The sequence below is a fragment of the Prionailurus bengalensis genome, chromosome E3 (assembly GCF_016509475.1).
Source record: "Prionailurus bengalensis isolate Pbe53 chromosome E3, Fcat_Pben_1.1_paternal_pri, whole genome shotgun sequence".
In the NCBI taxonomy this organism is placed as follows: domain Eukaryota; kingdom Metazoa; phylum Chordata; class Mammalia; order Carnivora; family Felidae; genus Prionailurus; species Prionailurus bengalensis.
This window is the reverse complement of record NC_057357.1, coordinates 20120795-20134539: the sequence shown is the minus strand read 5'-3', so window position 1 is coordinate 20134539 and position 13745 is coordinate 20120795. Positions and strand designations below refer to the sequence as shown.

The window sequence follows — 13745 nt, the reverse complement described above, 5'->3', positions numbered from 1 at the left end:
GCTGCCCAGACCAAGCCTGGTGCTGGAGGTGGGCGGGGTTGAGAAATCAGCCACAGCCCGGGCGCCTGTGGGCTGTCCCATCAGGCTGAGGGGCACACGGGGGGTTTCCAGGCTTAACATCAGCCTGTCTCTTAGAAACAGCCCCCACCAACCAAGATTTCTGTTTCTGGTTCCTGCTGCCCACTTAGTTATTCCTTTAACGCACCCAAGAAACATTCATGGGGCACAAGTACTTGCCGGGTTCTGGGGTACCCGGCGGCGGGGTGGGGGGAGCGCTGGGGGTGGAAACCTCCCTTGGGGGAGGGGCGGGCAGGAATCGGCAGTGATGGTGTAGCCCTCCGTTCCCCTCGGGGGACTCAGGGGGGAGTCAAGTTCTTGTTGATGATTTATCAGAGAGCCTGTTCAAATGTGAATTAAGAAGCTAAGAAAACACTTCTTAGCCACGTTTGAAGGCACCTTCCTGAACATGAGCTTTGCACGGGAGCTGGGTATCAGTCAACTCCTACTTTTAAATCAACAACAAAAAACCCCACAAGAACACAGATCGTTTTTCCAACAAGCGTGCTCACCTTTAGAGATGGCTTTTTCCTTTAAAAAAAAATTTTTTTTAATGTTTATTTATATTTGAGAGAGAGAGAGAGAGAGAGACTGAACAGGGGAGGGGCAGAGGGAGACACAGAACTCGAAGTGGGTTCCAGGCTCCGAGCTGTCGGCACAGAGCCTGATGCGGGGCTTGAACCCACAGACCGAGATCATGACCTGAGCCAAAGTCGGGTGCTTAACAGACGTAGCCCCTTAGGTGCCCCTAGAGATGGTTTTTTCAAGACCACCAAGCAGGGTTAAGGAGGCAGAGAGTGGGGTTCAGCTGGCCTGCTCTCAGAGCCCTGGGGGCATCCCCACTCCTGCCTGGAACTGTCTGAGCCCGTCCTCCTGCCATTGTCCCCAGAGGCCAGGCCGCAGGGTGACATTTTCTAAGGGAGAAAGCTCTGGTTTGTCTCTCCTCTTGGATGAATCTGACCTACAAGTTGGTAGATGTCAGTCGGTCCTGCTGAAAGCCTCGCTGTGACTCATCTGTAAGATGGGGTGACTGGGGAAGTCCCCGAGAGAGTCACACATGAGACTCCTTGGTGCTGAAAGTTCTAGAACATTGATGGCTTCAACCGTGGGGCTGCGGACCCGGGATCAAAGTGAGCGAGGCTCACACAGGAGCTGGAGTCTGAAACCGGAGGCCCTGCTCGTGCGAGCAGCCCTCCCCATCCCCCACCACCCCCCACCATCCCCCACCATCCCCCCCGAGACACTTGGGCCAAGTTGTGCTGTGGTTTTCACATCCTCTCGGGGGCAATGGGGTCCAGGGGCCACCTGAGCCACCAGCTCCCTGGGGAGGCAGCCCAGCTCTCCAGCCGACAGAGCTCTGGGCCGGGGTGCAGGGGAGGGGCACCAGGGTCACCGAGGCCAGGCCTGGGGCTTGGTGGGGGGCTCGGGCCTGGCCCTGCCACGGCTCCTCACTGCCTCTGTCTCTGAAGGGGACTCCGCTCCTAAACTCGGGTGCAAAACAGAGGAAGAGCTGGCCCTCCTGGGAGGACAGATGAGCAGAGGTGGGTGGATGGACAACAGAGGGGCCGGTGGGTGCACGGATGGGTGGAGACAGGGACAGCGAAAGCCTCGAAGGAAGAACTCTGGAAACAGGAGCTGGAGACAAAGACGCCAAGTCGACTCTAAGCTCCACGAGGGCGACTTGCTCGATTTTGTTCACTGTTCCATCTGCAGCCCGGCACATCCGAGCCCCTCAAAACAGCCCGATTTGTATAGTGTGTGGCATGTGCTAATTTCCATGGTGTAGACAGCTGATTCCCAGCTACTCACCCGACAACTCTAAATGGGATCGGGAAAGGGGGGCGTGTCATCGACTCTCCCGGCTGGGCCGGGCCAGCCCCGGCAGCACGCCCCACTGATGGGAGCCCAGAGGGGCATCAGGAGGGGCTGGGGGGCTTCAGGGAGGAGGTGGTGTTTATTGCACTCTGAAACACGAATAGGAGCTGTTCGATTCACCAGCCCTTCAGGCAGAAGGAAGAGGTTGAGGAAGGACCTGGAGGTATGTTGGAGCCCTGAGCATCTGCAGGTGGGGAAGGTGAGGCCAGAATTGCCAATGAGTCTCTCTCTCTCTCTCTCTCTCTCTCTTTTAAGTTTATTTATTTTGAGAGAGAGAGCACGAACAAGCGAGGGGCAGAGAGGAGGAGAGACAGAATGTCAAGCAGGCTCCTTCCCGTTAGCACGGAGCCCGACACTGGGCTCGAACCCACAAACCACGAGATCATGACCCAAGCTGAGATTGAGAGTCAGATGCTCAACCCTGCTAAGACTCTTTTAAGAGTCAGGAGGATCGGGGTGCCTGGGTGGCTCAGTGGGTTAAGCATCCGACTTCGGCTCAGGTCACGATCTCAGGGTTCTTGTGTTCGAGCCCCACTCTGGGCTCTAGTCTCCTGGTCCCAAGCATAGCTCTGCTCTGCTGGAAGGGACCGAGGTCAAGAGGTAACAAACTCTCAGCAAACACCCGAGGCTGCCTGTTGTTCCTGCCTGTGCGGCGTCCGTGTGGGGCTGCTGACCCCAGCTCTGGGAGTGGCCACTGCATGACCCGGGCCTGGCTGACAGAGCATTCTGTGCCCCTCCCAGCCACGCTGCTGGTTCAGGGACATGCACATGACCCGAGCAGCTCAGTGTGCTCTTTCTGCTGGAACCACTGAACGATAGGACGGACTAAACAAAGCCTGGGGCCGCGGGGCAGGGTGGGGGGCACCAGGAAGGAACAGTTCACCTGGGATGAGGCCAACCCCCAAGAAAGCAGAGCCGGGAGTGGAGAGAGATTCCTGGTAATACCTCTTGAGCTCCTGGATCCAGCCATGCCTGAAACCATGGGTTCGGAAGTCATTATGCTGTTGACCAAGTATTTCCAGCTCTTCCCTCTCTGGTTCCTCTTGTGTGGTACCACGTGACTGGGACTGGCCAGTGAGTCGTAAGGAGAAGTGGTGACGTCTCACTTCTGGACCAGAGCATTTCCCTGACCATCGTGATGTCCTCCAGAGTGCTCTTCCTCTCTGCCACCGTGACGGGTGAGCTGGGGGCTGCTCCATCAGGAGACACGGAGAGCGGAGTCTCCAGGTCCCCCAAGAGGGACACGAGTCGTGAGTGAGAAATAAATCCCTGTTGTAACCTACCAAGATTAGGGGGCTACTTGTTAGCTCAGCACAACCCAGCCTGGCCCGACTGGGCTGAGGGGCCGTGAGTTTCCCTTTTTGGCCTCCGTGCATTTGAGATGGTTTTGTGTCACTTGCAGTGGGGAGTGTCCTAGCCTCGTGTGGACTCCCCTCCCATCCTGAGACCAGAGGACCAGGTTCCGTCCCTTCTCACGAACAGCCTTGGGCTGTCGCTCTCTGTCTCTGAGCCTCAATTTCCCCGTCGTCGTTGGGCAGGGGGTGGGGGACAGCCATCAGTCCCTCAGCTTGCTGGGAGGGACCGCTCACCTGGGGTGAGGCCAACGCACAAGAAAGCAAAGCAGGGGCAGAGCCTCCCTGTTGCAGGGGAAGCCTCTGCCCCCTTCCCACCTGGGACTGGCCACCGGAACCGTGTAGGGCACATCCAACCGTGGCTGCTCCGGACATTTCTCGGAAAACCCGGGGACAGGAAAGATGGGAGAGTCAGCACATGCATTTCCCGTCCCGGGAGCCCATCACACCCAGAAGGCAGGAGGAAGCAAGCTGCGTTCTCAGCAGGAAGGAAACGGGAGAGGGATCTTTGGCAGTCAAGAAACATCCACCCTGGAATGGGAAACAAGAGGAACTACGTCTCCGCTCAGATGTCACCTTCTCAGCAGGACCTGCCCAGGGCCCCTCACTCAAAGCCAAAGCACCCCCCGCTGACATAGTTTTCTTTCTTTCCATAACCTTTTATTAAGCTCTAAATTATGTCTTTGATTTATTTTATTTACTGTCTATCCCACTAGCACAGGGGTTTTGTCTTTTTTTGTTTGTTTTTTTGGGATTTTTGTTGTCGTTTTTAAAGATAATTTTGCTCTTTGCTTTCTTTTACATTTTTTTAAATGTTTATTTATTTTCAGAGGGTGGGGGAGGAGCAGAGAGAGAGGGAGAGAGAGAATCCCAAGCAGGCTCCATGCTCAGCAGGGAGGCCGACGCAGGACTCGATCCCATGACCCTGGGATCACGACCTGAGCCAAAATGAAGAGTCAGATGCTTAACTGACTGAGCCACCCGGGTGCCCCGGGTCTTGCCTGTTTCATTCACTTCTATGTCTCAGAGTCTAGAATAGCACCTGGCATAGAGGAGGTGCTCAGCAAATACTGCATAAATGAATGAGTGAGTGAGTGAATCAATCAAAGGCAGAATATCCGCTGACAAGGCAGTGGGCAGAGAGGAAGGAGGGGACCGAGACCAGGAGAGGGCCACCTGGCCCCGACCCTGGAAGTGCCACAGAATGGGATACAGAGATGAAGACAGGGGCCTGCTTGGAAGTCTGTAAATGGAGCAGGAGACCCTCCCCTGTTGCTCACACCATGGGGTCTTTCCCCCATCTTTAGTGGCAAGAGATTTGAGGCTGAGATTTGATCTCAACCGCAGCCCAGGCTGGACAGACCTCTGGAGAGCCCGCTGAACGAGCAGCGAACAGTGCTGCCACCTGCTGGTGACCACTGGAACTAGGCTGACGTCTCCCTGGAGGGCAGCGGCCTCAGGCTGGGGTCAGGTGGCTTACATGGCCCTGTACGATGGTCACAGCAACCCTCCGCAGTGGGAATATGGTGGTGAGGACACAAAGTGAGCTGATGGGGTTCTTTCGTTAATTCAACACGGGCTGACTGCTACCCGTTGGGCGGCTGGACACGCACAGGGCCCTGGAGGGTGGGGGTGGTGAAATCTCACCAAGCAGGGAGATCGCACGTGTGCACGCACACCCATGCACATGCACGTCCACACACCTACACGTCTGCACACAGATCCACGCATACAAGCACAACTGGAAAATCTCTGGCAGAAGTGGGTCAAGGGTCAGAAGGCAGAGATCACTCTCAGCCCAGGTGAGAAACGAGGCAGGAAGGGGAGGAAGAAGGACTCAGGTGGAGGCACCCAGGAGGGCTGGACAAGATCTGAGGACTCAAGACAGAAGGGAGGCGGAGTCCGGGAGGCAGCTGCCAGGGTGCTCAGTGGGGGAAACCAGGAACGATGGTGCTCACCCCCAGGGAAAGGAGGGGACATTCAGGACATGGGGGCCTGTGCCGAGGACTCCTGCCGGTTAGCGGGAGATGTGATGATGTGGATGTGCCAGGGACCCCACGGGGGGAGCAGAGTGAGCTTTATCCCTGGGACATTTTATGTAAAAATGGCATCACAGGCCCGTTTTCCAGGGGCGCATAAAAGGGAAGCACAAAGAAAAAGGTCTTCAGGCGAAAGGAACTTGGAAGCTTAAGTCTTACTGTACTGTTTTAAGTGTTTTAAAGAGACTGGATTACCATGTTGCAGGTTGGGGACACCAAGAAGACAGAGGCACGGGTGTCCGGGCCCTGTGGTGCCAGCCTCCAGTGAGGGGCAAGCCAGGGTGAACAGGATGTCTGCCCTCTGGGCTCAGCGTCCCTCCTCACCCCCCGCCTTTGCTGCTCAGTCCAAATGTGAACTCTTCCCACCCTTCACACACACACTTTAGTCTTCCACAGCCTCTACCACTCCCTAGCGCTCATATTTAACACAGGGCTCCTCTTCCTGTCATTTATGTTACCTGCTTGACCCCTGAAGGCATCTGTGCTCAGACCTTCTGGTCTCTGCTGTGGTTCCTAGAACACTTTGTAGAACTTGGAAGGATGGATGGATGAATTTGAGTGGATGGATGGATGTGGCTGGATGACTGGGTGGGTGAGTGAGTGGATGGATGGATGGATGGATGAATGGATGGGTGGATGGGTGGGTGGGTAGATGGGTGGATGGATGGGTGGATGGATGGATGGATGGGAGGATGGGCAAGTGGATGGGTGGATGGGTGGATGGGTGGATGGGTGGATGGGTGGATGGGTAGATGGGTGGATGGGTAGGTGGATGGGTAGATGGGTGGATGGGTAGGTGGATGGATGGATGGATGGGAGGATGGGCAAGTGGATGGGTGGATGTGGCTGGATGGGTGGACAGGTGGACAGATGGATGGATGGGCAAGTGGATGGGTGGATGGATGGATGGGTAGCTGGATGGATGGATGGATGGATGGGAGGATGGGCAAGTGGATGGGTGGATGGGTGGATGGATGGATGGGTGGATGGGTGGATGGGTAGATGGGTGGATGGGTAGGTGGATGGATGGATGGATGGATGGGAGGATGGGCAAGTGGATGGGTGGATGGATGGGTGGACAGGTGGACAGATGGATGGATGGGCAAGTGGATGGGTGGGTGGATGGGTGGATGGATGGATGGGTAGGTGGATGGATGGATGGATGGATGGGAGGATGGGCAAGTGGATGGGTGGATGGATGGATGGGTGGACAGGTGGATGGATGGATGGGTGGATGGGTAGATGGGTGGATGGGTAGGTGGATGGATGGATGGATGGGAGGATGGGCAAGTGGATGGGTGGATGGATGGATGGGTGGACGGGTGGACAGATGGATGGATGGGCAAGTGGATGGGTGGGTGGATGGATGGGTGGACGGGTGGATGGATGGATGGGTAGGTGGGTGGATGGGTGGATGGGTAGGTGGGTGGATGGGTGGATGGGTAGGTGGGTGGATGGATGGGTGGGTGGGCAAGTGGATGGATGGGTGGATGGACAGATGGACAGATGCACAGGTAGGTAGTGGGAGGAACAGATCATCCTTGCACAGAATGGCTGGCTGTGGAATGTGGAATAGTGGTCACAGAAGCCCATCCCTCCACCAGAGGGCTGCACCCCTCATCCCTATGTGCTAACCCCCAAACACAGGCCCAAACCATCATTCATCTGGGCAGGGGGCAGGAGAGAAAGAAAAGAGAAGATAAACTTTGCTGAACCCTACCATGTGCTCACGGTTGGGAGTCCTTCAGTGTATCTGGTCCTCCCATGAGAGAGGTAGTCTACCCCATTTTTCAAGTGAGAAAACTGAGGCTCTGAGATGTGAATGTCAACACTGGGTTCCCATGACCCCACCTTCTTTCTACCACATGGTGTGTTCCCAAAGGAAGCACCTGGCATTTGTAAAGTATTTTCTGTTTGTAGAGCAGGTAACACTTCTTATTCTATTTGATCTCAAAAAATCCCCCTAAATGCTATTTTTTACATTTGAGTAAAAATGAGAAAAGAAAAAAAAAAATGATGGTAAGACATGGCCCGCTCTTGGCTGTGCGGGGGTTCACCCTGACTCCCCACCCTGTGCCCCATCCTGCCCTTTGTCACCCTGGAGTGACCAGGGTCCAGGGTCCAGGTCCCAGGATAGAGACACTGGGCCATGAGCTGGGCCAGGTCAGGTGCTGCAGGTCAGACATGGCCCAGATGGGCTGCTTTTTAAGTTGGAGAAGCTGGTGGGCATGTGGCCGGGCCCGGGCCAGGACCCTGGGGACCAGGGGGGCACGTGCCACACTTCTGGCTGTGGATACAGTTGTTGCTGGATCTCTCCATTTTTTTTTTAAGAAAGTAAAACTCTGGATTTTTAAAAAATGTGAAATGCCCAATTTTTAAAAAATGTTGGCAATTAACACATGTGCACACACACACACACACGGTTCCCTAAACCCACACTACAGGCCTGTGACCTCTGCGGCCCGCTGGCCTGGCACACCTCCAGTCACTTCTGTCAAGGACAGGCCCGGGCCCAGCTGAGGAGGAGGAAGGCTCTCAGGGCAGAGGCAGGCGGGCGAGGCGGTGCCCAGGGCTGGCCACCCCCTCTTCCTCTGGTTCTACTGGGAACATTTATTCCTGGCTGTTCTGCAAGTGGAAGCAGGGGATCCCCCAGGGGATCAGAGAGTCTCTAGGAAACACATCAAACTAAATGCATTTGACTTCACTTTAATTAAAAAAAAAAACACCAAAATAAATACATGCCAAGAGATTTTTTTTTTTTTTTTTTTTTTTTTTTAAAGAGAAAAGAGGTGAAAAGAACAAATCCAAGGCCTCCATGGCTGCTGGGTTGCAGCCAGCAGGAAGGAGCACCCATCCCGCTGCAGGCTTGCCAGGCGGCTCGCCAGGCTAATAAAAAGGGAAGCGCAGGGTCCTCTCTGGGTGGCTGGGTCAGATGTCCTGCCTGGAGCGGAGGAAGTCCCCGCTGGGGCCCTGCCACTCAGGGGCACTCGGGCTTTCTGCCACGGTGGCTGTAATCTGCATCGGAGGCATGAGCGGCATGGGCTCCCAATCACTCACTGGCCAAAGGACAATGAGGCTGAGGTCCACACCGAAGATCCAGGGGCCCGGGCAGGCGGCTCTGTTCCCCAACGGCGGCCACAACTTGGAAGCCCTCGGAGTCCAGGCCCACGAGGGCCGCTCCAACTCGCCACAACCGGCCTCCCCAGAGGAGGCAGGCTGCAGCGTCGAGGGCAGTGTCTGTGCGGGCAGCAAGGGCTGAGATGCCCTGGGAACAAGAGGGGGAGAGTGGGGGCCGGAGTCTCCTGGCTGTTGCTCCCCGACAGCTCCCGCTGGGACCTAGCGGGGTGTCAGGCCAGCCGGAGGGAGCCCCGGAGCGGGCAGGCGAGTGGCCCTCTTCTGAGTTTCGGGCCAGAGGGGAGGCTTGGCGCTGACCTGCCCCTGTGCGCTGGACAGGGTGGGGTGCGCGCGGGGGCGAAGTGGAGCCCTCCCCCCCACCGGTCACCCCCTCCTCAGGAGCCAGTGGTGCGAAGGGGGGTCGTGGTGACCGCACGCACCTCATAAGTGGATCCACTTGTTCCAGTTGACCTCGTGGGGGAACACGCGGCCCAGTCGCAGGGTGCAGTCCACCGTGGGTTCGTAGAACACCGTGGGGCTGTCGCTCAGGCTGGAGGGCACCTGGGCCTCCTGGACCCGGGGCTTGGAGAAGAGAGAGACGGCCGCGGGCTTTCTCAGCAAGCACTTCTTAATGCAGCCGAGCGACTCCAGGCCCTGGAGACAGCGGGACACCCAGGTTGGCGGGCTTACCTGTGGATCGCATCCTCTGCCCCATCCTGGGAGCTACAGGACCCCAGGGCCGGGGCAGGACACAGGGCCCCAGGGCCGGGGCAGGACACAGGGCCCCAGGGCCGGGGCAGGACACAGGACCCCAGGGCTGGGACAGGACACAGGCGTGGGGCTCATGGGACGGTGGGGAGTACATGTCTCTCGGCAGGGCCGGGGGGTAGGACTCTCTGGGGTGGGGTGGGGGGAGTCTCGGCACCCTCAGGCCCATCCTAGAAACCCCCCCGACGGCCCGGCCGCACCTGGAGCAGCTCGAGCACGGCGACAGGCTGCAGGACGCCCTGGTAGTGCTGCAGCAGGCAGGTCTCGGGAATGCCGGGCCTGGTCATGATGTGGTAGAGGACGGCCTCCATCATGCCCTTGCACACTGGCACGTTCAGGTGGCCGTCCACGATGCGCCATGGGCGGGCGACGAACGAGATGCCCTCGCAGTCCCTGCGGGGACGGCAGTCCGCTGTTGGGCTTGGCGGGCGAGGGGACAGGCTCGCTGACGCACGGACCCCCCGCTCCACAGATGGGACGCCGAGGCCCTTCCCACTGGACGGAGGAGTCCCGGCCCCGGGGCCCAGGATCACCGGCTGAGGGGACCCGTTCCCCCTCAGCCTCAACCGAGGCCTCGATGAGCCCCCCGCCGGACCCCCACTGGCTGGGGATGGAAAAGAGCTTCAATTTCTGGATTCACCAGCTCCATCCCGGACCCTGAGGCAATGGCTGCCTGCACACTGGGCCAAGCTGGGGTCCTTATGCGGAAGCTCTACTTCTGTGTCATATCTGGCAGCCCCCCCGCCCCCTATCCCCAGGACCGGTCTGCCGCGCAGGGTCCAAGCACAGGACAGGCCCGGCATCGGCTGGACACTTGGCTCTGCCCGCCCTGCCTGGGCCCTGGAAAGGCTGCATCTGAGCCGGGGGCGCTCGGCCCCACCAAGCTGAGGGCCGCGTACGCACTTGTGGGGGTGCCCCCCCACCAGAAAGGCCACGGTTCCAGATGGACCCACACTGCAGAAGCCCACACCTCGGGCCCTCGCCCACCGCACGCGAGAAGCTCCTGCCTTGTGCCCCCAGCAAGCGGGACAATGTGCCACAAGTCTGCAGGTCCCCCCGCCGAGAACCACTGTGCCCGACTGTGAACCACCTCCACGTGATGATTGCTACGGGGACCCTGAGGCATACTCCCCACCGTCGCATTCACGCCCTGCCCAGGCCCCCCGAATCTGGGCACACACTCACTTTTCCCATGCTGCCTGGGACAGGCTGCCGGCCACAGAACTCTCTGCCGAACCTGACAGGAGAGGGAAAGGACAAGGGAGACTAAGGGGCGGAGTCCGCCTCTTCCTCCTCCCTCCATGCGACACGCACGTGCGGGCTCTGGGGCTGAGGGAACAAAGCCGGCACACCCAGAACGAAGCCGGGTTGGGCCACGGCGTGTGAGTGTGCGGGGTGTTCCCAGGGCCCCGAGGAGCCCCCACAAGGGGAGCCAAGCGAGCCCCTCCTGCCCAGAAGCCCTGACCGCAGAGCTCCGTGCATAAACCCCAGGCAAAGACCTTCTGAAGCCCCGTGAAGAGGCCCGCGTTGAGCCCAGACAGGAGCGCTTTCGCCACAGGGGAGGTTTCAGTCCCCGTGCGTCAGCCGGTCCCAACGCAAAGCGAGATGCCTCCTATTTCAGGCACCGCTCCCTTGCACGGGACACCTTGGCACACACAGCCCTCCAGAAGCACCCCAGTGACCACGCTTAGAACCCCCACCCCCACTCAGGAGTCTGAAGCCCTCTAGTGGAAGCAGTAAGCGGACGCAGGCGAGACCTTTCTACGCGGAGACAGGAAAGGCTGGAGGCAACGGCCTTCTGTGGCCAGGGGCAGGTTCCCAGCGGCATGTGGGTACTGCTCGGACCCGAGGGCAGAGAATGGGCAGGTGGGGGAGGGTGGGCCGGCGACAAGGCTCGGTACCTCTGGGGTCTTCAGATCCCTCTGGAAGCTGGGCCTGACAGCTCAGCGGCTCCTGGCCTAGAGGGCTGGCCGCCCTCAGATTCTCTTGGAACTCTCGCCCGGCCTCCAGCGCCCCCGGGGCAGGCTCCTTCATGCCCGCGTCTCCGGGAGCTGCTGGCGGAGCAGGCGCCGGGACTTCCGGCTCCTCTTCTGCTCTGGGCCTGGGGCTCAGGGCCAAGCGCACATCCTGGAGCGCGGGCCTCTTAGCGGGGGGCTTCTGGGGACTCTCCAGGTCGGTTTCCCCACCCTGATGGGCCACATCGCTGCTCGTCCAGCTGGCACGCCTCTTGGTGCTCCGGGGGCTCCGGGGGTCTTCTCTTGGAGCGTCCACATCCTCCTTTTTGCCTTTTAGCCGCACCGAGTGCAGGAGCCAGGGCTGGGCAGAGGCCATGGCCACCAGGCGAACAGTGTTGCCGCCGACCTCCACCACCTGGTGGTACTCCAAGAGGTCCTAGGAGAAGCGGGGGACACACTGGGTCTGTGGGGGGGGACCCCACGATCCTCACGCCCGCTTCCCTTGCCCGATGTGTCTGAATGCCCTGAGCAAACGGCAAGCCCAGTCCCTCCAGGACGGACAACTCGGGGCCCAGGTCTGCCTTCCAGCCCCAGGTGGGTGCCAGCTGGCCGTGTGGCCCTCTCTAGGCTTGGTGTGAACTTCGGGGAACCGAAGCTGTGCCCCTGACGCGGCCATCAAAGCATCCTCCCAGGGGACTCAACACCCCGAGCTCTGTAAAGGCCATGACCGTTCCCACATGAATGATGGGAACTCCTCTCATACTTATGCCAAGCCCTGCTTCCGAGGTTCTTGTTCTGATCTAGGCACTGCACCAACGCTGGGTGGTCCTTCTTTTCATTTCCAGATTCGAAAACCCATAGGTCAGGGTTCAAGAAACTTGCCCCAGTTCATGTCCCGAAACCAGGTCAGGCAGGACTGGTGGGGAGGGTCATGTGGGCACTCGCCACCTGGGGCCCGGGGCTGGGCAGCAGGGAACACAGGGAGCCGCCTGACCCGTGTCGGTTTACCTCTTAGAGCTCCAGAGGCAGGAGTTATGTGAACAGTGAAACACCACGTGAATGGTCGTCACGACCCCTCTCTCCTGTCCTGTGCTCCTAAAAACTGGTTTGATAACCAGGAACACTGGTCTCTACTCTCCTCCCCCACCATGAACGCTGCAAGGCAGGCATCTCTGACATCACCAATAGCTGACGTGCATCCCACTGCTTCCAACTACGGACGACACACAGGAGGGCGAGCCAGGCCCCATGGCACTTGATTTAAGAGGTCCATCTGTTTTGACATTCTCTGGGTTCAAGGGTGCCTGATGAAACTGGGCCCAGGCAGGTAGAGGGGTGAGTACGCGGGGCCAGGGGCAGGATCCCCAGGAGTCACGGCCGCAGACATGGCCCTACTCGGCTCTGTCCAACCGTGCTGTGTGGCTGAAGCAACGGGGCCCAGGCTGCCAGACCTTCTAACATCCCAAAGCTGGGTTTTAGGCAAAATCTCCTATTTTTAATCCTGGCAAGTAATTCCACCACGCATCCCAAGCCACGCCCACCCACTGTGTGCATCCGGCCCCCGAGCTGCAGCCGCCCCAGGTGACCCGAGAGCACGGCTCACCTGGATGTAGTCTGCGAAGGTCCTGGTGCGCTCGCCGTCTGTCCCCTCGAAGGCGGAGAACCACCTGCTCAGCTCCACTCGGTCTACCCCGAAGCACCCCGTGGCTGCAATGGCCCCCTGGACCTCCAGGGCCGCGCACACGTCTCCAGGTTCATACCCGGACAGCTCCACCTGGTGGACAAACTCATCCAAGCTGCAGGGGCCCTCCTGGCTGTTGATCAGCCTGGTGAACGTGTCGGGGAGGCAGGATATTCCCACGGGGAGCTCTTCCAGAGATGTGACTGTGAAGACAGAGAGACCCGAATCAGCCCACACTGGAGCATGGGCTCCAACGCCAGCTCACTGCCCCCCGGACAGCAAGGGGTCACCCTCTGGCTGCACAGGGCACGGCCCCTGGCAGTCGGGCTCCCGACACGTGTCCCTTGATGTCCCTTGGGGCCAGGGTCCGAGAAGTGCAGCCTCGGAGCCCCGGAGGGGGCCCTGCCTTGTCGGTGCTCCCGTGTTCCCTGCTCCTCAGACCCCGGGAGACATCGCGGGCCCCCGCCCCCAACTCCCACGTGTGCTCTCGCAAGCGGGGCCGGTGTGCGTTCTTCCCGTAAAAGCTGTCTCTGCCACGACCACGGTCACACGGACCACGTTTTCGCCCAAGCCAAACTCCAGACAGAGCACAGAACACTAACTGGGGTTCTGACACTGAAAGTAAACACCGTGCAGCCCGACGGGGGAAGGCGAAGGAAAGGCGGAGGCAGGAAAGGGGTGGGAAGGGGCCCGAATGTGTTCACTTTCTGTGGGGGGAGAGGAAGAGACTGCCTCACGTTCAGGGTATGTGGGAACGGAAGGTTTAAGCAGGCTACTTAGAGCTTCAGACGTAATTAACAGAAGAGACAGAAAGAGTATAAAAAGTGTAAATGAGGGAGGTGACAGACAATGAGTATCAGCCGAACACCCGACTGTCCTAGCAAGAGGTCAGAAGTGACACGTA

The 13745-nt window shown here is 59.0% G+C and overlaps 1 protein-coding gene across 1 annotated transcript in view; it reads right to left on the bottom strand.

The window, feature by feature from the left end:
• Positions 1-8022: 8022 nt before the first annotated feature.
• Positions 8023-13745, bottom strand: part of GTF3C1 (general transcription factor IIIC subunit 1) — a 75461-nt gene continuing 69738 nt past the window's right edge. Inside the window, exons 33-37 of the mRNA XM_043560242.1 lie at positions 12764-13044; positions 11107-11596; positions 10391-10442; positions 9406-9598; positions 8023-9091 (exon numbers count right to left, since the gene is read on the bottom strand). Coding sequence (XP_043416177.1) covers positions 8879-9091; positions 9406-9598; positions 10391-10442; positions 11107-11596; positions 12764-13044 — 1229 coding nt within the window. The 3' untranslated portion in view covers positions 8023-8878. The remainder of the gene's footprint in view (positions 9092-9405; positions 9599-10390; positions 10443-11106; positions 11597-12763; positions 13045-13745) is intronic.